Here is a 22,077-nt window from a genome sequence, read left to right as displayed (position 1 = left end):
ATTTGGGTAGGACCATAAAACTTATTTAAAGAAACTGATTTCCTTTCCTCCCACGAAGCCCATTTTTAAAATGAACTGAGAGAAAGTCTTAGTTGAAGGGTCCAGAACATGGTCTTATTTGGAGAGTCCAAGGAAGAGCACTTACTTCTTAATTACTAACTTAAGAGGAGAATGTAACTCTTAGTAATAATCCATGAGATTAACTATTGTATAGTTGACTTCTCAATAAAAACTCTGATGTGTTTAATGAAACTAGTTAAGAATATTGCCTTTAATATTCATAAACCCCTCTAAGACTCCACAACGACATAACTACGATATAATCCACAGTATCCAGAGATTTCTTAATCGCGGGATAGAAGAAGAGATTTCAAAAGCCAGATATCTGGCTTCGGCTGGAGGATCATCCGAATCAACTTACTGCAGAGCTGGCAAATCTGGCAAGTTCGTGTATCTCAAGTATTTTAAAACGTTTTATATTTAATATTCAATGTCTATATCTCTGTTATATAACAATCATAGGATGAAGAATAAAAAAAATAGTATTTGCGTTTGTTGATTAAATATTTACAGATTACGGCAATTTCCCATACTTTTAAGTAAATAAACATTGTAAGCTTAATTTAGTACCAATAAAAATTCTGTCTACTGTAACCTGTTTATTTACAATCTAATTATATTTAGCACGTAATAAAAGTAGCAAACAATAACCACAATATAATCATTAACTTCTTACCCAACAATCAATAAATTTAAATTTTCGAAATATCTACATAGGAATATTACATTTAATTATGTTAATCTATTGCACTACAGGCTGTAAATCATAATATCTATCTAAACTCGTTAGTTTTAATTACGTTTCACTAATTAGTTGCAAGAAGTAAACTAAAATAATAATTATAAATAGATAAGTGCACCAAAATAGCACGTGTATTTACTTACTGCATATGACATGTGAGGAAATTGAACCTGAACTGAATCTCATACTCATTGAAACATCTATTTGCAGATTGCTTTTATTAATATACTTGCAGGCTTCTCGCAATGGTACTTTCAAGTGTATTTATTGATGAAATTGCTTTCTCGTAATTGATAAAAAAGCGGTTTAGTGAAGTGTAGGAAGTCGTGTATGATCGATATATTATTAACGAAGTTAATAAAAATTTAATTGTATTCGATTATAGCTACAAGTGTGTATTTATATTAATTACAATATGGGTAACAGCGAGAAATATAAAAATATATATTTATTTATTTCGACATCTCACATGAGTGCATTGAATCAGTCATTAAATCTTTTCGCTAAATTTACAGGGGGGGGGGAGGTTTTTTGACATAACAGACAGATTGCAATTATATAAATAAAAATAATATATATGTTATAAACCTTAAACACAACTAATACTATGAAAGAATAATATAGTAATAAAATAGTCATACTATTAAAATTGTTGAATTTTTTGTATGGTTAGGGAAGTTTAGTGAAGAAAAATATAAATTCATTGGTCGATTTAGAACGGATGCATGTCGATCACGTGCAATTTCAATTCCTTGGGAATGTCGAAGCCGACTTGGCAAATCGAGCAGGTGTACTTGTGTGTGACGATGTTGGGATTGTTCGAACTTCCGTTCATTTTCTCGTGCACCCTCAGATGGATGTTGAGGGCAGACTGCTTGTCGAAGACGTTCTCGCACAGCGTGCATTTGTATTGTCCTGCAATTGCGTGCTGCGGATGCTTGTAGTTCATGTGCATGTTCAGGTAGCTGGTGCGGCTGAAATTCTTCTTGCAATACTTGCACGTCACTCTGGGTCTCTTCTCGATGGGCCTCTCGTGCTGCATCTCGTGCAACTCGTACTCGCTCTTGAGCGCGAAACCGATGTCGCATATCTCGCATCTGAATATCCGCCTCTCGATCGTCATCGATGTCTTCCTGTGGCATTCGAAGATGTGCAACTGTAGAGCGGTGTCATCATCGAAACGCATCGCGCACGAAATGCATTTGAACGATTGAGATGGGGAAGGCTCAACAACTATCGCATCCGGTACCTTCCTCTGGATCCTCTTGTGCCAAGACCTATGGACTTTGAGGGATAGAGGAGCGCTGAAGGATTTACCGCAGACTTCGCATTCGTAGTTCGGAGTGGTTGTTGCATCGTTGTGGTCAGCATCCGGGTGATCGCTCCATTGATCCATCGTGCTCACCTGTTCCATCGGTATAAGCAGGCTGGTATCCAAATCGCCGTCTTCCGATTCTGTCAAATCGACGCTGTTGTTCTCGTGTTCGAGCTTATGCGCTTCCAGCTCTTCAGCGCCCGGACACCCCTGATGACAGATATCACACCAATAGGTCTTCTTCGGTGATTTCGCGGGACTTGCCCCGTGACATTTCATGTGCGTCTTCAAGGTGGAGCGATTGGCGAACACCTTGAAGCACTTCTTGCAAGTGAAATAATCCGAATCGTCATTTTCGCTGACAGCCGGAGCCTTGGCCGTTTTGTGCAACTTATTGTTACGATCGTGCATCTTCTTGTGCATCACCCAACCGGAGAGCGAGTAAAGCACACGATCGCATTCATCGCACGGCTTCGGAAAGTCCACCTTACTCTTCTTCTCCGGATGAAATTTATCGTTGCGTCCGGACTGCTTCTTGGTCACATGCACCTCCTGCAATTCCACCTCGACATCTTCCTCCTCGATGACAACCTCCTCCAACTCCCTTTCCTCAACCATCAACTCTTCAACATCCCTTTCCTGTACCACAACTTCATCATCGTCATCCTCCTCCTCCACATCCTCAACATCATCTTCTTCGGCCTCGAGCACGGGCATCCTATCGTGCAGCAGCATGTGCTCCTCGAGCTCTTCGTCAGTTGCAAAACCTTTCTCGCATATTTTACATGTTCTATTTAAACGCTGATAACTGTGCGTATTCGGATCTCTGCTTAAAGTGATGTTTAGATGGGTTTTTCGATGCTGGTCGTAATCCGAGACAGTCTTCAGGATCTTTCCACACTCTTTACATGCGTGTTCATTGGCAAGATGAATTTCTAACCATCGGGCTGTTTTGAACACTTCGCCGCAAATCTCGCATTTGCTTTTACCCATCTTCGAATGAACAAAATTCTGATGAGACCTCAAGTGTGACACAGACGTGAACTCATTCAAACACTGCGAGTAATGCAAAACATCCGTTGTATTCCCCTTCTTCTTACTAGTATCCTTATAATAATTTCCAAAATAAAATAGTATTAATATTGTCCCTAAAAAGTAAAAACAGATTTAAACAATATTAATGAAATGAAATACCATTATATTACCTCAGTCTTCAACCTCAGACCAAATATTGCACCCACGTCTTTGATTCTTTTGAATATCTAAAAGCAACAATAATAGCATCATATTAAACTTTGAAACCTAAGACGTGAATTGATGTTTGTTTGAAACTTCTAATCTAAATAAACATTACGCTTTTAAACAATGACTGAATCATACACGATTTATGTGGAATGTAAACAAAGTGCATTGTATTTTACCTTGACTTTAATTTACTATTGAATTGTAATGCAAAAGTATGGAAATTTAATCATTGGTTGTACAATAATAAAAAGAAAAGAAAAATGTTTAGAAGTATGAAATCAAGTGATTTGTCATATGAAACCAGATACAAAAATATATAAATTTCAATAGGTAATAATTAACACATATTAATGTGTAAATTATTAAAATGCGTGAGATTGATAAATATTTACTCGAAATTAGAGCCCACCAATTACAATTCGTCGATCTGTAAAACCAGTATTCGACGAAGGGTGTAGTTTGTTTAGATTATGATTGTATAGATGTGGTCTACAGAGAAACATTACGTCTGACGTAGGCGATGTGGATGGATCAGATGTGACCCAATAGCGTTATAAAATGTAACAAAAGCTGTTACAGCAGGAAAGGAAATAGATGATATCTAGGATAATCATTAGTTGGATATAGCGATTGGTGATCTGCAAAAATGTGAATGTTGAGTAGATTAGGTGAGAGGGGAAATGGAAGATGTCGGTTAAGCTTTAGTAGAAACGAAATTGGTGTATTTACATTGGTAATGGTAGAATATGGGAGAGGTCTTCTTTCTCTTCCTCTTTTTGGAAACAACTGCAACTCTTCGACGAATTTGGTCGAACCTCTCGTAGGACCACTATGGGGCAAAATGTTTAGGTTATGCGTGTTGCAAATACCAGGAACCAAGCGAACCGGACAATCGTCGATTGTTGACTGAAAGATACTTGATGAACGGGTCACTCGTTGCATTCGTGGTTATGCAACTTCACATTCCTGTTACACTTACACGATCATATTACAAGATCAGCGTATTCAGCCTAAAATATGGAATTTCTTTGGCTATATACCTATATAAATAGTTTAGTAATTAGCTACAGTTCATTCAGTTTCTTCTCTTAAAAAGATTATCATTTTATTTAAAAAAAAATAGGTAGTCTCAGTGACAGTGGAAACAGTCTCAGTGATTGTTTTCTACTGTTACAAATATCTTAATCTGAAGTTATTTTAACACAACCTTGGACAATTCATTAACTACTACAACTTTTTTTTTATTATCATTGCTTATAGATGATAAATTTATTATTAAATCTTGTATTTCTGGTGGAAATATGAGGAAAGTGGTTGTAAATTTGGTACACCTGAAGGACATCCATGTCTCTTATACTGAATAGTGTGGGTGCAGCTTAAGAAAAGTATTACTGGTTGCTGCATTTTTGAGTGACAAAAACTATCTTCAAATAGAATGTATTAAAATGTATGTATGTATGTATTCATTTCTTTGAAATTGAAAATATTAAAATATTTGCTGTTACATAAAATTGTAATTAAAAAAAAACTTTAATAAATTTAGTATAATACTAAAGTAAAAGAACTTATTTATGGAAAATAATAATAATTATAGAAAAGTAATATTTTATTAACAATGTTAATAAATTTTTAACATTGGATATAAACCATAATAATTTTAATTAATTTAATAACTATGTAGGTAACAAGTGAACAATATAAAAAATATATTTATTTCATTAATAATAGTTCCTAGAAAACAAATTATTGAACCAGTCGATTTTCAGGGACGTCGTAGTCTTCTAATTATTTTTAAGTTAGGTACTTGGAGACACATCTGCGTCAGAATACACTATACAAAATATAATATTAAGAACCGTTTGCAATTTACAATTTACAGCACGATCGAAATCGTGAATCGCGTTCGAATTATGAACAGCAAAAACATTTTTTTTCTTTCTTCCAAACGAAGAAAATTTCATAAGAGAAAAATATAATAAACGAGTTTATGTAACAGAAATCGATATATTTAGAATGGATGTAGAGCTATTATATGATTTCTGAGTTCTTTGGGAACGTCGAAACCGACGTGACAAATCGAGCACGAGTACTTGTGGGCTTTGGTCGGTTTGCTGACGGTAACGTTCATCTTCTCGTGCACCTTCAAATGAATGGTGAGTGCGTTCTGTTTCTCGAAGATCCTTTCGCACTGCGTGCACTTGAATTGTCCTGCGACCGCGTGCTGCGGATGTTTGCTGGTAATATGGATGTTGAGATAGTCGCTGCGACTAAAAGTTTTGTCACAGAACTTGCATGTCACTCCTGCCTTCTTGTCTTTCACCTTTTCGTGCGTCCTCTCGTGGGCGTCGTACTCGCTCTGCACGGTGAAACTCAAGTCGCAGGGCTCGCATTTGAATATCCGCCTCTCGATGGTCGTGGATGTCTTCCTGTGGCATTCGAAGATGTGCAGCTGCAGCGCGGTGTCATCTTCGAATTGCTTGGCACAAGATATGCACTTAAACATTTGCGTTTTGTGCTGGGGGGTGGCCGTTGCGGCAGCAGCAGCCTTCCGTTGTGCCCTTTTGTGCCAGGAATAGTGGACGTTCAACGCCAGATTTGAATTGAACACTTTGCCGCAGGTATCGCACTCGAATTTGGGAGTGTTATTTTCGCTGTGATCGTTAAACATATGGTCATTCCATTGGTTCGACGTGTCGAAGGAGAGCTTGCAAAGTTTACAGTCGTGTTGCTTTCCAGGTTTAAGTACTGGCTTCGTCGCAATCTCGCCTTCCTCGGGTTCCGTCAGATCTTCGCTTTCGTGCTCGAGCTTGTGCTTTTTCAGTTCATCGACGCCCTGACACGCCTGATGACATATATCGCACCAGATGGTCTTCATAAACTTTCCGGTCTTCATCTGCGTCCTCGTCGGGCTGGTGTTGATACCGTGGCACTTCATGTGCGTTTTCAGCGTTGAACGATTGGCGAACACCTTGAAACACTTTTTGCAGGTCGAGTAATCTGAATCATCGTTGGGGTTAGCAGGTTGTGTTTTTATAGATTTCTGCAATTTATTGGTGCGATCGTGCATCTGCTTGTGCATCACCCAACCGGAAAGCGAGTAAATCACTCGATCACACTCGTCGCACGGCCTCGGGAAGTCCATTTTACCTTTCTTGTCCGGATGGTACTTCTTGTTGTGCACCCACAACCCGCGTGAACTCTGATAATGCCTTCCGCACTCGTTACAACTGTGCTTCTTGTCGTCTTCAATGCTTTCATCATCTTCGGCTTCGAGGACTGGCATTCGTTCATGTAATTGTAAATGTTCCTCGAGTTCCGATTCCGTATTGAAGCCTTTATCGCAGATCTTACAAATCTTGCTGAGACGATGGTAGCTTTTCGTCTTCGGGTCTCTGGCTAGGGTAATGTTCAGATGGGTGTTTCGATGCTGCTCGTAATCGGAGACAGTCTTCAAAACTTTATCGCATTGCTCACACGCAAACCCATGCTCATTCTCCTGATGCTGCTCCAACCATCGAGCGCTCTTGAATGACTCCCCGCATTCCTCGCATCTGTACGTCGTCCTGGCTACCTTAACAGTATCCGCATGAGCTTGACTCTGGTGCGTCTTCAACAGCGCCACCGAAGTAAAAACCTCCAAACATTCGGAACATTTTAACGCGTCGCAATGCGCCTTCTTATGTCTCATCATATTCGAGTAATTGCTGAACACGTTACCGCAGATCTCGCACTCAGTGCGCTTCTGCATCAAATCAAACCTGTGATGCGACTTCAGATGCCTAACCATGTTATGATAATTCGCGTAAACCTTATTGCAACGCGGACACTTGGCGCTGTTAAACCTGGAAAAATGCTTCTCATCTAATTCTATGAGCGGATCGATATTCGGCATTTCTACATTAATATCCATTTGCATTTCATCGGGTTCCTCCATTTCAGACGCTTCCTTCTCCAGCAACCGCTTCTTGCTTTCCAGAAGGCAATTGTTGATTTCGATGTTCGTGAGCACTCTGAAGTTTGCGTGCGGTTTCAGGAAAACATAGTTCTCGTCCGTGTCGTGGAACTCCTCGCAGTGCTCCACGAATTCCTGCAGATTGGAGGTGAGCAAGAAGCAGATGTCGCAGTAGTAGTTCAGGAAGCAGGATTTGTGTATATGCTGACGGAATAGGTCGGCGTTTTCGAAGCTCTGCATGCAGAGGCAATCGAACGGACCATCCTCTGTTACGTGTGTGTTATCAACGTGCGAGCAGTAATCTTCGTAGAAGCTGAACAAATAATTACACTGTATGCACTTGAAGTTTTGGTATAAACGTATTTTATCTTTAGTCCGAGCTCGAAGTTCCGATAACCTTATCAGAGATTCCAACTCGACTCGCGGACATCTGAGAATATGCCTCATCTTTCCCGATCTACCGTCAAATGTTAACAAACAGTTGTAGCACGTGTACGGTGGAAACCAAACGAAGAGTTGCCTCAGATGTCCGAGCATCCTCTTCTGTGTGCTGAAGTACTGGTTGTGACAGGCGCAGGTGTCCTTCTGGAACATGGAAATCATGATCCGGCACTTTTCCAAATAAGTCTTCTCGATTTTGGTGAGCGAAGACTGCATCTGCCTCGGCGCCGACTTCGATTGAAGACGAAGACCGGCTGCGAACTTAATCTTCTCGTGGTCTTTATCCAGGATCGAAGGCGTCGTCGGCCGCGGGATCGCCACTTCTTTGGATTCCTTGTTGATGCGCGTCAACGTCACCTCTTTGTTATTCAGGAAAGAACTACCGGTAGACTTCTTGGGTTCAGCAACAACTAACATAACAAGACACATAAAACGTACAATTAAAATACATCTCAGGATAGAAATACTTGATGGATTTACGACATCTTAAAGACTCCACCGAATTGAAAATCATTACCTTTAACTGGGGCGTTAGATTCGACCTTTCGCAGCTTCCCACCATGAAGGCCATGCATAGTTTTTTCATGCTTTTTTCTATTCCCAGGATTGCTCAATATTTTTTCGCACACACTACATTGATTCGTCACTCCCACCGATTTATTAATGGACGCATCCTTACTAACATCTATGTTCAACGAAAAGAAAATTAAAAAGCGAAATAAAAGAATGGGCAAATAAATAATAGATGGACAACTGTAAAGTTAATGCTAATAATGATAATAATAAGAAGTACATGCTACTCTGTTAGTATGAAGAGTTCGATCCTAATTTTATAATGATATTCACCTATCGTACTCTCGGCTTCCTCCAATTGTGAATCATTGTCGACGTCCATTACAATCTCAGGAGGATGCGGCGTCAATGCGGGTGGATAATCGAAGAACTCCTCTTCCATAGGTTCCGCCGGTTCAGACTTTACCACGACTCTCTGAAGTAATACCATTTCCATTAAACTCGTTCAATCACAAATACCATATACCATACCATATTTTCGGGTTTACCAACTGCTGAAACCTCGTCATCTTTTGGCTCATCGACCGGTTCGTCTTTGATTTTAATTGTCTAAAAAACATAGCATACAAAATATAAATTATTAGGAAATAGTTGTTAGATAATAAACCGATATACATTTTTTTTTTTCAAAAATTGATCAATGATGCAAAAACACGGGAAAAATGATTTATCAACGAATAATTATTATAGTTTGAAGTTCACACAAATAATTGCAATATTATTAATAGCAAACATTCACTATTAGCAACAAAATAACAGAATTATACATACATGATTATATAATACATGAAGGACATTCATTCAAAACTGTGAAGATTCAAAGTCATTAGTGAAATTGCTGCAGGAAAACCTAATACGACTGAAATATTACTTTCGAATATAGATCAAAAACATATGGTAATATTCTAACATCACTTAAGTGATTTACGACTGTTGAAAAAACATAAATTTGAAGTAGATAAGAATACAATGTGAGAGGTACGCAACATAATTGCCCATTGAAATATGATCTTTGATCGGCTTATCTTCAATAGATATGTACACTCTATAGCGCCAATTAAGATAGAAATGAATCGCGTATTGCAACAGGAAACGTCGAATCTTTTTATATCAAAAATGTTGTATTAATTTTCATAAAGAAAACTTGTAAACTAATAAATGTAAAGTATTATTATGGCTATACTAATTACAAATGTTGAGATAATTTTGAAAATATTTTGAGAGGTACGCCAACTTAACGACTGTCTGTGACTAAATGATTAAGCTTATCTTCAGAATTGGCGATACAATTCTGAAGATACGAATAAATCACGGATCGCAACCAACAGGAAATCGTCGTAATTATAGCGTTATTAAAATAGACGTTTTGATCGTGACGATATGATGAATATTCAGCTGCTACGAATCGCAAGTAACGGTCGATGTTCGGAGAAGGCAGATGCATTCATTCTTCTTGGGTAAGCTTCGAGCAGGTAGAGAAGATCGGGTCGATATTTACATCGGAAAATGGAAGAGGATGAGAGATCTATTTAAAGGCATCAGGAGTTTGCCAGGAAACTGGCGCGCATGAAACGACAGTTGCATATAACGTCATCAGTGGACGGATGGAAATGCACCCAAGATCGAAGGCCGTCGGCTCCGGAGGTTTGACCCATTTGCTTCTCAACAAAATAAATATATTCCATCAACATAGCAACACCCATTGTTACATGTGTATGTGTTCGCCATCTTGCGTACTCCAAGAAAATTGCTTAGATGTTAAATGATTCCAAGAACCCAAATCTTTTTGAGGATTAATATCTTAAGTATCATCTGCAAACCACTACAGATATTACCACAATCTTCCTCCTAAGTCTTGAAATAATTTCAACAATATTATTGTTACATTTAGCAAATCCTACTGCGGAAAATTCCGAGACTTGTGTGTGTGTAAGATACATAAATATAAAGATGACTCCTTCTAGAAACGGCATTTTCCTTTCTCTAAATCTGGCGTGCATGGTCGAGAAATGCGAAACAAATGCAGCTCCTCGGATGATGTACATCTCGGTTAAATTGCAGACGAGACAAATAATGTTTGTTACATACCCCGTTCGTAATATTGTCGTTGATGGTAGTCATCCACTTCTGCAGCTTGCCCTGATTCGAGTGGCACGCCTTCTTGAATTCAGCGAAGTTGTTTATCGTTAAGTAGCATTTGTCGCAGAGCATCGTCGACAGTTTGTCGGTCTGTGTAATCTGCAAAAAAAAAAAACATACAATAAAAACAAATAAGTCGAAGCAAAGCGAAAAGGATGACTTGAGCGTGGTCAATCGTTGTTCATCGACCGAAAAAAAAACCTCCCATGACCCAGTGAATGCGATTTTTAAACAAATGTGTAGGAAACTGCAGTTGCCTATAACACATTTGTTACTCAATTGTTGTTAATATTTATACTGACAAAAAAAAGATTGTTTGTACCTTCTGCACATGTTAGAAGAATGAACGAAGATTACGAAACTACTTCTTGAGAAACTGCTCCATTGAGAAATGTATTAATCAAATGAATGCATTTACATAGCATTAGTAATGGCTTCGCATTTATGAAATTCCTCGAGTATATCGATTAATTTACATCATACGTTCACCGCACAAATGGTTATCGTTTTGTTCCTTTTCTTAATACACCTTTGAATCATTCGATATTAAATATTTCCATTATTTTACTTCCGTTATATAAATTGCTAAATCTATATAGTAAAGCTAATACAGTTTTAGATTTCAAAGACAACACTTTTATAGTTGTAAATTTAATATTTATAAAAAGAAGACATAAAGGCGTAATAATAATTACAATCATTAGCACGAAAATTATTATTTTTGTATTTGTTGATTCGTGAAATTGTATAGTTTTTCAAATGCAGAAAATACAAATATTTTGAGGAAGTTCAAAATGTACTACAAACAATTATGAGAATGTTTCCTTTATTTATAAGAATCACTTCTTAATGTAGATTTCAAATGGAAAACAACATTAACTGAATGATTGTGAGTATATACAATTAAATATCATTCAAAGTTACTAAACATAGGACTAGTACTAGTATTTTTATATGTACAATAATACTTCTAGTGAGATAATTAAAATTTAATAGTTTTTGAAGTAATGATTAAAATAAAGATTCAATACTAGAATTACTACGAATCTCTTTATCATAATTGTATCGAAGATTGAATTGTAGTTAGATTTAGTAGTTTTAATTTAGTTTAATTTCAGTAAATCATTTAATAAGAAAGTTACGCGTAACTAAAACTTGTCTTGCTTAACTAATAACAAGTTAACGAGTTTGAATTTGGAATTCGTTCGTTTGTTTAGTCAGGAAACAAACTTTTAATAGAAGATTGATGGACTTTGGTTCGTATTCACATGATAAGTGTTCTGTTTCGAGAGGATGTTTGAAGATTTCTAGTAAATGATTAAATGCTAATTCCAACAAGTAACATCAGAACACAATTAATGTGTTAATCTGTACACGTAACATAAGAAATGACAAAAACAAAATTGACAACGTAAGTTTACGAATTACGAGATGATAAGTATACTTTGTTAGATTTAACATATATAATTAAAGTCTTTAATCGTTCATCAAATAATGGAAAATTGCAAAATGTCTATCACCAATCTTGAAGATAGCTTTAAGAGCAAAACTTGAAAATCTTATACTGATTCTAATGTCTTCCATTTTCTTATTAAGTATATAAATTTATAATACGTAGAAATTACAAAGTTGTATATATAAACTTTGTTTGAAATAGAATCCCTAAAGATAATTTTAGTGATTAATCCTAGATGGAATGAAGTCATAAATATTTATGAAATAGTCTATTATTAGATATTATCAAATAGTAGGTTGTTTAATATAGTGTAACTTGAAATACATTTAAATATTTAAATCAATGCAAAATATTTGTAAACCTTAGATGGAATTGAATTTTGAAGGATTATCCTTACTATTGGAATATAGTTTTAAAATGTACCATTGTTATAGAAGAATTCTGAAATAATACATGTTCAAATATTTAGTAGTCAAAGGTAACTACTAAAAGTCCAAGAAGTTAGAAACAATTGAATTAAAATATTAAAAAAAAATTATCTTTGAATGATTCAATAAGTATACCTAGTGAAATATTTTTTTGTTTTCTGATCATTGGCTTGTAGAAGTTTGTTGTTGTTTGGTTGAGGATGAGGACTACTATTCAAGGATCAATACTGGCTTTAGTATGAATATTATATGAGGATGAATGTTTAATTGGGTAAGCCTTCTTCTATTGGAAGGTGTATTTCAGTATAATGATGAAGATCTGTAGTGTATACAGTATGATATCATCAATTTAGATGGTTGTGATTAAAAAAAAAAGAATGTGGTGAAACAGTTCCAATGCATGATGATGACTAATGCATGCTTGCAAGGATGGATGTAGTTGGTATATAGCTCCTCCATTTTGTTTGAGAAAGTCATGCCTACTAGATAGAGGTGAGCTGAGGAGTAGTAAAAGGAAGAAGAAGAAGAATATGAGAGACCATGCATGAAGGCATGCACCTTCATTGAGGCTCTGGCTGGGGATGTCGTCCAGCAGGAAGTGTTTAGAAGAGAGAAGGCATGATGATGATGATGAAGTATGTGTATGCATGCATGTATGTATGAAAGCTATGACAATGGCATTGATTTCCTTACCTGCACTCCGACCAGCGTACCGATCTTGTCGACCAGGCCGTGCGACTCCGTGTATCCGGCATAGATGTTGTTCAAGTAGTTGTTCTTCTCGCTCAAGCATAGCCGACAGCATGAACTGTAATTTCCGATCTTCGCCTGTGCCATGGTCCTATCCAATGTATAAAAAATAATAACAAAACAGAGATGAGGATCCGACCACCTTCCGCAGTAGTATAGTCGAGAGTCACGTCCTTCGGTGTTACACCACCACCATGTATGGCTTATTTCACAACTGTCCCAACGTCTGGATGTTGGTGAGACTCACTACAACGTATTATCATGAGCACTAAAACCAACGTACAATTCACTTTGGGTACGCCATCATTACCCCCACTCTCCTGTTCACTAGCCTGTAGCTTCGGCTCTGCTGCTCCACACTACTACTACTAGGCTAGCCTACAAATTGTATACCTCTCACGACTCTCAACAGAAATATGGGCGAAGTGTGATCCCCCGAGTTTCACCAGTGAAAAGGCCACCAACTGTTCTCCTCTCCCTACGCGCGGACACTCTGCTGCATCACCAGCACCAGCTGCCAGCTCGGAACGCTTAAACCAGTTTTTCAGATTCCAAACTCTTCAAAAGCAGCAGCTACCAAGAAAAACCGAAGCATGCCCATGATCCACCAAAGTCCATCATCGTCAAACCGTTTCCGTCTACCACCCAAATCGCATATCCCCCATCCTATCCCATATTGATTACAACCTCGGACACCTCGCCAACACCAAACATCATTGGCTTTCAACCTGCGCGATTCCTCGAATACACCTCCAAATCATCTTTCCAAAACCTACAACAACCATCCAAAATCAACCGAAACCATATTCCATCAACAAACAACAATTATCCTGCAAACCTATCCACAGCATACATCAACCCACCTAAAAATAAGGATAGTCTGCATTAAAAAAAAAACTAAATCCTTGTAAGCTCCAATACAAAAACAAAGCGGAGAAATTTAAACCTCTTAAAATGCTTGACCAAAATGATTCCATCCATTTCCCATTTTACGAGAATACCATAAACGTAACACAACCATTTTTGAGGAATGCCATCTATGTGCATTTCGAAAATCCCGCCCCGGCGCCAACCATCCATCCCGAAGTGAGGCGCAAGTCTTGAACCATATTTATATAGTAAATGGAGTCAACGAAGACGTCGTCAATGTCAGTGTTTACTAATCCATAAATGTTTAATATCTCGCGCACAGATAATAACTTTTGAACGTTTAATTATGAAATCACCGCAATCCGAAGATTGCCATCTCTCGAATTTACAAATTTGAGCTCTTAGGCCCAACGTACTCAACATCAATACACATCCAAATAGGTAACATCAAATCTATTATACTTTTTTTTTATTATAGGATTAATAAATGTAAACTATTATTTTGTATAAATAAACTAACCTATTATTATTGATAATCTTGAAACTTTTGAAATGAAAAATTTGCCATTAATTTTATTCTTATGTTCTAGGAAGTTTAATAACCTTATTTTATAACTTAACCTATATATGTTTATTGAATACAATTTATAGTTGATACTATTATATACCCAATAATTAGTTTTTGTGTTTTCAGTAATTCGCCAAAATGTCTAAAAGGCATATTGATGACTCAAGCAGTGGGCAGCCGCCCATCAAGAAGATCCACTTTGAACCTCACCTTATCGGACCAGTTTCCACTCTGGAAGAGATGGACATAAAAGTGTTACAGTTCCAAAATAAGAAATTGGCTCAGGTACAGTTTAATTGATTGATTAATTACTGAGATTGTTATTGGTAATATTAATTGGTTTGCAGAGGATTGAGCAAAGGTTGAGGACAGAAGCTGAGCTGCGGCAGAGGATTGAGCAGTTGGAGAAGAGGCAGACCCAGGACGATGCCGTTCTTAACGTGGTTAATCGCTACTGGAATCAGCTGAATGAAGACATCCGTGTTTTGCTTCAGCGATTCGACGCGGAAACTGCGGATGAATCCGAGAACAAGAACGAGAATGAGGCGACCACGTCTTTCCTCATGCAATTGTCCACATGGGATAAGGAGGAACTGGATGATAAATTGGCGAATCGCGTGCAGGTCTCCAAAAGGGCCGTGGCAAAAGTCATTCAAGCATTCGATCGGCTGATGCAGCGCAACGAGAAAATTACGTTGGCGTTGAAGGGTGAACTCGAAGGGCGTAAGAATTTGCACGTCGACCTTCGCATAGATTTCAATTGGGGTTTTGCGTTTCAGAGGATGCCCCCGCGGTGGACGAGGTGATCAGAGATGCCAATGTGCAGCTACAGGCGGAGAACCATCATCTCCAGGGCATGCATACCTCGCTGCAGGAGAAGTACCACAACATTAGCTTGAGGATGTCTGGTCTTCAGGACTCTGTTACGGCCAAGGAAACGGAAATCGCTGAGTTAAAGAACCAGATAGACGATTTGCAGTACGATTTGGATAAGGTCAGGACGAGGAACGATAAATTGGAGAACCATTTGGGCGAGGCTATTGAGAAACTGAAGATCTATCATCACATGCACGGAGATCCGGAGAAGACTGGAGAGAAGTCTAGCAACAAGCAGGTCGTTCAGAGCAACGTTCCTCAGGCTAAATTGGAAGATCTCACCAAGGAGGTCGAGGAATGGCGCGAGCTGGCGAACAACAGGCTGCAGGAACTCGACAAATTACACCAGACCCATCGCGAAACTCTCAAGGAAGTTGAAAAACTAAAAATGGATGTTAGTAGTATCAATCAGGCTAAATTGCCCAACATATCTAAATTCATTAATTTTCAGATCCGACAATTACCTGAAAGTGTTATAGTGGAGACGACTGAGTACAAATGTTTGCAATCGCAATTCTCTGTGCTTTATAACGAATCTATGCAACTCAAGACTCAACTGGACGAGGCCCGACAACAATTACAGACTAGCAAGAACGTACATCTAAGGAACATTGAAATGATGGAGAGCGAAGAATTGATTGCTCAAAAGAAATTAAGACAAGAGGTTATGCAACTGGAAGATGTTTTGGCACAGCTGAGGAAGGAGTACGAAATGCTGCGGATCGAGTTCGAACAGAATTTGGCCGCAAACGAACAAACCGGACCCATTAACAGAGAAATGAGACATTTGATCACTTCACTGCAAAACAATACACAACAATTGAAAGGTGAAGTGCAGAGGTACAAAAGGAAATACAAGGAAGCGAACGGTGAAATTCCGAAGGTAAATATGAATCTGAGCGTTGAGGTTTTTAAATTAACTGTAGGTTGTTTTTATTTTTTGAAGTTGAGGAAAGAAATCGAAGATTTGCAAGCTAAGTTGGAGCAGCAACAGAACGCAGCACAAGACACGAAGGAGGTGTTCAAGCAGGAAGTAGTTAAGGAGGAGGATAACGCCGGCTCTGAATCGTCGGCGCAGATCAAAGAAGAATCGTCTGCACAATCAGTTAAGAAAGAGGAGGATGAAGGTGAACAGACTGAAGATGCGGGAGGCAGTGAAAAGCCAACCGACGGTGGAGCCGCAGGGTCTCCGACTATTAAGAAGGAGGGCGTGAAAGTGGAGAAAGGAACAGTTAAGAAGGAAGCGGTCGTTAAAACAGAGAAAGATAATAGAGATGCCCAAAGAGCCAAAGAAGCTAAGATTGCTGAGAATGAAATGATCAGGGATTTGAAGGCGCAATTGAAGTATGTGTTTGTTCAGATGATTATTAGGATGTGTGTGTGTTAATATTCTGATTTTTGTTGTAGGAAAGCTCTGAATGAGCAGAAAGAGATGAAATTACTACTGGATATGTATAAAGGAGTTAGTAAGGAACAGCGGGATAAGGTGCAGCTCATGGCGTCCGAAAAGAAACTGCGAACGGAAATCGACGATATGCGTCAACAATTGAAGAAAGTCCAGGAGAGCAAGCGCGAGGATCGCAAGAAGTTGGCTGACGAAGATGCGCTTAGGAAAATTAAGCAGCTTGAAGAGCAGAAGTACGAGCTGCAGAAGCAAGTGGCCAATCAGAAACCTGTTGATGGCAATTGGGCGGGACACAATGTGCTGCATCAGATGCGGCCGTTCGTTGGGTCGCACGAGGAAGAAGCTCTGCTGAACGAAATGGAGGTGACTGGGCAAGCTTTCGAGGATATGCAGGAGCAAAACTCGAGGTTGATCCAACAGCTGAGAGAAAAGGACGACGCTAATTTTAAGCTGATGACGGAGCGAATCAAATCGAATCAGTTGCACAAGTTAGCCAGGGAGGAGAAGGATGTTCTGAAGGAGCAAGTCTCTACGTTGACGACACAAGTGGAAGCAACGAACGTTGTTGTGAGAAAGCTTGAGGAAAAGGAGCGTATCCTTCAGAACACTCTTGCCACCGTGGAAAAAGAATTGGCTTTACGGCAGCAAGCTATGGAGGTCCACAAGAGGAAAGCCATAGAGTCCGCTCAGAGTGCAGCGGATCTGAAATTGCATTTAGGTAAGTCCCTAAATACTGCAGAAGTGCATCTAATAAAAGAGAGCCGATCGTTGAATGCTTTGATACTTTCAGAAAAATACCATTCCCAAATGAAGGAGGCGCAGCAGGTGGTCGCAGAAAAGACGAGTTCCTTGGAAGCCGAAGCGTACAAGACAAAGAGACTTCAGGAGGAAATAGCGCAACTAAAACGTAAGGCAGAACGTATGAAAAAAATGGAATTGGCTGGCACTACATTAGACGAAGTAATGATGGAGGAAATTCGAGAGTACAAAGAGACTCTCACGTGTCCTTCGTGTAAAGTTAAGCGGAAGGATGCAGTGCTTTCCAAATGTTTCCACGTTTTTTGTTACGACTGCCTTAAGACGCGTTACGAGACCAGGCAGAGGAAGTGCCCGAAGTGCAATTGCGCTTTCGGTGCGAACGACTACCATCGGCTATACCTTTCCAACTAGTATATTTATATATTTAAATACTAAAAATAATTATTTCGTATTACCTAAGCAAAATTGTAAATCATGCGAAACGATTTTAATATTTAAAATTTATGATTTAATGTTCCAATTTACAAACTATAATCAATGCATTCCTTCGGAAGGAACGCTGTCTTTCGGAAGGGATAAAACGTTGTACAATTTTTTTTAATATATATATATATAAAAAATGTTTTTCTAAAAACAAAATATAAATAATTTAATTTTTAATAAATACATGGTGACAATTAGTATTGTGTTTTAATAGTAATATTATTGAATAGAAAAATAATGTCTATATTTAAACGTAATTTCCTTTGAGCTTGATGAATCTGGTTCAACGCTTTTCGACACATTTAATTCCATCAATAAAGAACGTTTTCGTCATTTTTGTGAAAGATAAATTGACTATACCTATTTAGAAGTTTTCAAGGGAAATATAAAATCTTGCACAATCAAAATATTGACAAAGTTATCTGGCCTTTAGAATGTAACTTGTCACACAAAAGTAAACCAGATGATCAAAGAGGTTGTTGCAATGGTTTCTATGGCAGCATCAATATTATTATATAATAAATACATTTGTTATAATTATACCATCCCTGAATCTGTGAAGTTCGTTGAAAAATCGTATTTACCAAAAATCTTTAAAAGTTCATAATTCTGTAAGTCTTTTGAATTATAATATTTGTTATATCCTACCTTTACAAATCCTTTGATTTTCGCATGTTTAACAATGTCAGATGTATAACTACTGTATAAACCGGTGGCAATCGCAAGCCCGACAACCGAAAGACGGTCTATTGAAATTCCGACGTTCGAAATCCCTGCTGTATTAAAATCCCGACTGTGTTAAAATCCCGACTACCATAAAAATGTTATTGTAGAAATTTATAATAATAAAAGACACTGTCGAGATTTCAATATAGACGGGATTTTGATTGTCGGGATTTTGACATAGTTGGGATTTCGATACACTCGGGATTTCGATAGATGGAATTTCGGTTGTCGGGCTTGCGATTGCCACCGGTATAAACTTGTGCAAACAAGTTTGATTATATTCCTTAATAACCAATAATAGTTGGTACACCTGGTACATCACTAATTAGTTACGAATAGTGTGGATGCAGCTTTATACATAATAGAAGTAAAAGCTTCAAAAATTATATTTCTTGTTTCATATATTCAAATCCAATTAGGTTTAAGGTTAATTAAATAAGACTAATGCATGTTATTATTACACAGTAACAATATATTGATAATGTTCAATACTCGAAAAGGGTTTTGTTTCTTTTTGAATCGTTTTCGGGTTCAATACGTAATGTATATTATATACAAATTTCATCATAAAAAAAATAATAAACAAAACTAAAGTACATAAAAAAAAACACAACATACAAATACACATAAATCGGAGATATACACATAATTGCGGTTATAATAATGATAATTTAATATTTAAAAAAAATATATAGGGAATAATTGATATATACATGAATGGCGGTATACGATTTTCAAATTGGAGAGTACGTGAATCAATTGTCCAGACAGAAGCAACCTCGATTAGAAAATTGATAATCATATAAAGAAAGAATAAAATTTACATAATACATGATACATAATAATTTTCGCTTCGCAGGGATTTTAAAACGGACTACGATAATATTTTTTTAAAAAAATAATAATAATATTCTCGTATTTTTTATCGAATGGAAGAAAATAATCTACGAATCGCTCTGAAAAATATTTTTAGCGCAATCTGATTAAAATCTATATCACTTTGGACGAATTTCGTTTTCTTCATTATTACGTTACTAATGGCATCAACAATCAATTCAGCCTTGTATATATACTAGAGGGAAGTCGTTATTTTTTTTCTTCTACTTCTTCTTCTTCTTCAAGTTTACTTTTTTTTAAGTATAAATATCTCTTTTACCCAATCATGGATCCTCAAGCGATCGAACCAACCGTTGCCGTTAAGTTCAAGGTGTCCATGGCCCGAACTAGTGCTGAATTGTTATCAGGTAGCAAGGATGAGGGCATCGCTGATGCGCTTTGGAAGCTGGCTTCCTCTAAATCTTGCTGCAGCTTCGCCAAAGGCGCGCATTGTTGGACTACCGGTTGGATATCATGCAGGATCTGAAAAATGATATCAAGACATTACATTTTTTGTTTGCATAATTTTCATTTAAATGTACCTCTAAAGCATTGTCGATTGCGTCGTACTGTTTCTTCGCTTCGTTTAAAGCTTCGTTCAAATTATCTTGAAGTGTCTGTCTGTACGCGATGTACTCTAAAGTCAACTCGTTCAGATGCTTCTCCTTGTCGACAAGTTTCGCTTCCAATGTAGGAACCTGAAAATATGAAGATTAAAACTTTCATTTAACAAAACTAAAGTTGCTGTCAACTACTGACCTCGTTCAAACTTATAACTAATTTTCCCATCACCTCGGCGCTTGGCACTTCACCAGTCGCCTCCCATCTCTTTAAAGCCTCTGTACCTTCTTCCTCTTTTACTTTAATCTCCCGTTCGGATTTCGATAGGGCCGTCGATAAATCGCATACATCTTGATTCAATTTCTGCAAATCATGACATTTTTTTTCTGGTAAACTGTTCAATTTCACAATGGTAAATTTAAATAACTTACCTCGACTTCCACTCTTTGTTGATTCAATTCGTTTCTGATATCCTCGAATTCGCTGTTCTTTCTTCCCAACTGATGCAGAAGGTCGCTAACCTCTCCCTTCAATTTGGCACCCAGAATCTCCCAGTCCTTGAGTTGCTTGACGACTATCTTATTTGTGTCCCTCTGGGATTTCATTTCATCCGCGAATATTTCGCGTTCCTCTACGATATAATCCTCGTTGGCCAACTGGATGATCCGGATGACCTTCAGCAATCGCGTGACCAGATTGTCTACGTCGATGATTTGATCTACTAACGACACCGAGCAGAAATCCGTGAGCGAAGACATGTTGCTCCTGTTGCTCGTCATCTGGGGGATGCTGTTCAGACTCTCACTTTGGCTCAGCCTCAGCGAAGAGGTCAGACTGTGACCCGAAGAGATCATATTGTGAGAATGACCGTCCGGTACGAAAACATCCTCCAGGACGTGCTCCATCATCAAACAAGGCTCCGTCTCCGAATCCAGTAATTCCGTCGAATCCGAATTATCTAATCGAAAGATTTATTTAGTTTATATTCACGAATCATCGGATGAAGAACACAAGCAATTACCTGTAATGTTATCTTTGCTATTCTCCCGATTGCTTGTAGTGAACGGTGATTGTGCAGTTGCGCTCCTGATGGCGTTAATTACCGCTGAAACAAAAGATGAGCCGCGTTTCGGGGATTGCGTTTTGTCCACGATAAATTTCCTGCATTTATCCGGAGTCACGTCTGGGCTGCTACTGCTGTTGCTATAAGCTTCGTTGTGAAAGATAACATCCTGAAATATGGTCACCATTAATATACGACTCTCTTGATGGATGATGATATTCGATCAAAAAAGAAACTTACGTCCAATTCCTGCTCTGAGATGCTGTAAGAACTGACCAACTCATTAATGAGACAATCCAATCTGTTTAAGAGTGCTGATAAAGCGACGGCCGCTCCCGAGACGGCGCTTCCTTGATGGACCAGAAGCTCTCTGCATTTCGCCTCCAACGCTCTGAATCTTGCCTGAAGCGCCACGTTCTCCTGTCTCCTCTGCTCGCTGATCCTCTTCAGCTGGTTGCACTCGTCTTGTTTGTACTCCAGCTCCTTCTCTTTTTGTGCCATAATCGATTTGTTTCGCTTGTTTTCAAACTCGCTATCCTTGAGCGCTTCGGACAGTGTTGTCTTCTCCATGTGCAGGAACTCTTGAAGTTCTTTGCTCTCTTCCTCCAGCTCCTGGTGTTGCTGCTTCAGAATGCACTGATTCGCCAAACTCTTGTCGAAATCTCTTTGAAGCGCGCGGCAGTACATGTTTAGCTTCGAGATTTCCTCCTCTTGCTTGACGATGATCGAACTGACGTTCTGGAATTGCGATTCCAGTACCATCAAACTGTCCGAATTATTCTCATCTGC

At 38.2% G+C, this 22,077-nt stretch overlaps 4 protein-coding genes across 6 annotated transcripts in view; 1 reads left to right on the top strand and 3 right to left on the bottom strand.

The window, feature by feature from the left end:
- Nucleotides 1-943: 943 nt before the first annotated feature.
- LOC108563982 (zinc finger protein 595-like) lies at nucleotides 944-4,288 on the bottom strand. The gene is made up of 3 exons (XM_017922844.1): nucleotides 4,092-4,288; nucleotides 3,323-3,379; nucleotides 944-3,265 (listed from the first exon to the last, which is right to left on the bottom strand). Exon 3 carries the CDS (start codon nucleotides 3,108-3,110, stop codon nucleotides 1,515-1,517), a length of 1,596 nt encoding a protein of 531 aa, XP_017778333.1. The 5' UTR covers nucleotides 3,111-3,265; nucleotides 3,323-3,379; nucleotides 4,092-4,288; the 3' UTR covers nucleotides 944-1,514.
- A 757-nt stretch (nucleotides 4,289-5,045) lies between these two features.
- On the bottom strand, nucleotides 5,046-13,204 carry LOC108563970 (zinc finger protein 17-like). 2 transcript variants are annotated; one of them, XM_017922821.1, is made up of 6 exons: nucleotides 13,045-13,204; nucleotides 10,417-10,566; nucleotides 8,800-8,877; nucleotides 8,602-8,743; nucleotides 8,273-8,440; nucleotides 5,046-8,165 (listed from the first exon to the last, which is right to left on the bottom strand). In XM_017922821.1, exons 1-6 carry the CDS (start codon nucleotides 13,186-13,188, stop codon nucleotides 5,371-5,373), a joined length of 3,477 nt encoding a protein of 1,158 aa, XP_017778310.1. In that variant the 5' UTR covers nucleotides 13,189-13,204; the 3' UTR covers nucleotides 5,046-5,370. The 2 variants fall into 2 exon arrangements, with proteins under 2 accessions (XP_017778310.1, XP_017778311.1); XM_017922822.1 differs by lacking the exon at nucleotides 8,273-8,440.
- Nucleotides 13,205-14,321: 1,117 nt separating this feature from the next.
- Nucleotides 14,322-18,186, top strand: LOC108563971 (E3 ubiquitin-protein ligase Bre1). 2 transcript variants are annotated; one of them, XM_017922823.1, is made up of 8 exons: nucleotides 14,322-14,412; nucleotides 14,666-14,824; nucleotides 14,887-15,262; nucleotides 15,319-15,809; nucleotides 15,867-16,298; nucleotides 16,362-16,759; nucleotides 16,823-17,538; nucleotides 17,611-18,185. In XM_017922823.1, exons 2-8 carry the CDS (start codon nucleotides 14,678-14,680, stop codon nucleotides 17,988-17,990), a joined length of 2,940 nt encoding a protein of 979 aa, XP_017778312.1. In that variant the 5' UTR covers nucleotides 14,322-14,412; nucleotides 14,666-14,677; the 3' UTR covers nucleotides 17,991-18,185. The 2 variants fall into 2 exon arrangements, with proteins under 2 accessions (XP_017778312.1, XP_017778313.1); XM_017922824.1 differs by having other exon boundaries at nucleotides 14,337-14,412; nucleotides 14,651-14,824; nucleotides 17,611-18,186.
- A 1,287-nt stretch (nucleotides 18,187-19,473) lies between these two features.
- The window catches only part of LOC108563973 (synaptonemal complex protein 1), a 48,037-nt gene continuing 45,433 nt past the window's right edge, over nucleotides 19,474-22,077 (bottom strand). The window contains exons 4-9 of the mRNA XM_017922827.1: nucleotides 21,529-22,073; nucleotides 21,247-21,457; nucleotides 20,657-21,183; nucleotides 20,424-20,588; nucleotides 20,207-20,362; nucleotides 19,474-20,147 (exon numbers count right to left, since the gene is read on the bottom strand). Of these exons, the coding sequence (XP_017778316.1) occupies nucleotides 19,959-20,147; nucleotides 20,207-20,362; nucleotides 20,424-20,588; nucleotides 20,657-21,183; nucleotides 21,247-21,457; nucleotides 21,529-22,073 (1,793 nt within the window). The 3' untranslated portion in view covers nucleotides 19,474-19,958. The remainder of the gene's footprint in view (nucleotides 20,148-20,206; nucleotides 20,363-20,423; nucleotides 20,589-20,656; nucleotides 21,184-21,246; nucleotides 21,458-21,528; nucleotides 22,074-22,077) is intronic.

The sequence above is a fragment of the Nicrophorus vespilloides genome, unplaced genomic scaffold (assembly GCF_001412225.1).
Source record: "Nicrophorus vespilloides isolate i.1.1-1 unplaced genomic scaffold, Nicve_v1.0, whole genome shotgun sequence".
In the NCBI taxonomy this organism is placed as follows: Eukaryota; Metazoa; Arthropoda; class Insecta; order Coleoptera; family Silphidae; genus Nicrophorus; species Nicrophorus vespilloides.
The sequence above is the reverse complement of the archived record's forward strand: the minus strand, read 5'-3'. Positions and strand labels throughout refer to the sequence as shown.

Bases quoted from the DNA above. Each gene is read 5' to 3' on its own strand.
- LOC108563970 (XM_017922821.1), bottom strand. From the start codon at position 13,188: ATGGCACAGGCGAAGATCGGAAATTACAGTTCATGCTGTCGGCTATGC. The intron at 8,744-8,799 runs GTATGGTATATG...GTATTACTTCAG, and splicing joins TTGGTAAACCCGAAAATATG to AGAGTCGTGGTAAAGTCTGA. The intron at 8,166-8,272 runs GTAATGATTTTC...TTGTTATGTTAG, and splicing joins ATCTAACGCCCCAGTTAAAG to TTGTTGCTGAACCCAAGAAG.
- LOC108563982 (XM_017922844.1), bottom strand. From the start codon at position 3,110: ATGGGTAAAAGCAAATGCGAGATTTGCGGCGAAGTGTTCAAAACAGCC.
- LOC108563971 (XM_017922824.1), top strand. From the start codon at position 14,678: ATGTCTAAAAGGCATATTGATGACTCAAGCAGTGGGCAGCCGCCCATC. The intron at 15,263-15,318 runs GTAAGAATTTGC...TTTGCGTTTCAG, and splicing joins GAAGGGTGAACTCGAAGGGC to AGGATGCCCCCGCGGTGGAC. The intron at 16,299-16,361 runs GTAAATATGAAT...TATTTTTTGAAG, and splicing joins CGAACGGTGAAATTCCGAAG to TTGAGGAAAGAAATCGAAGA.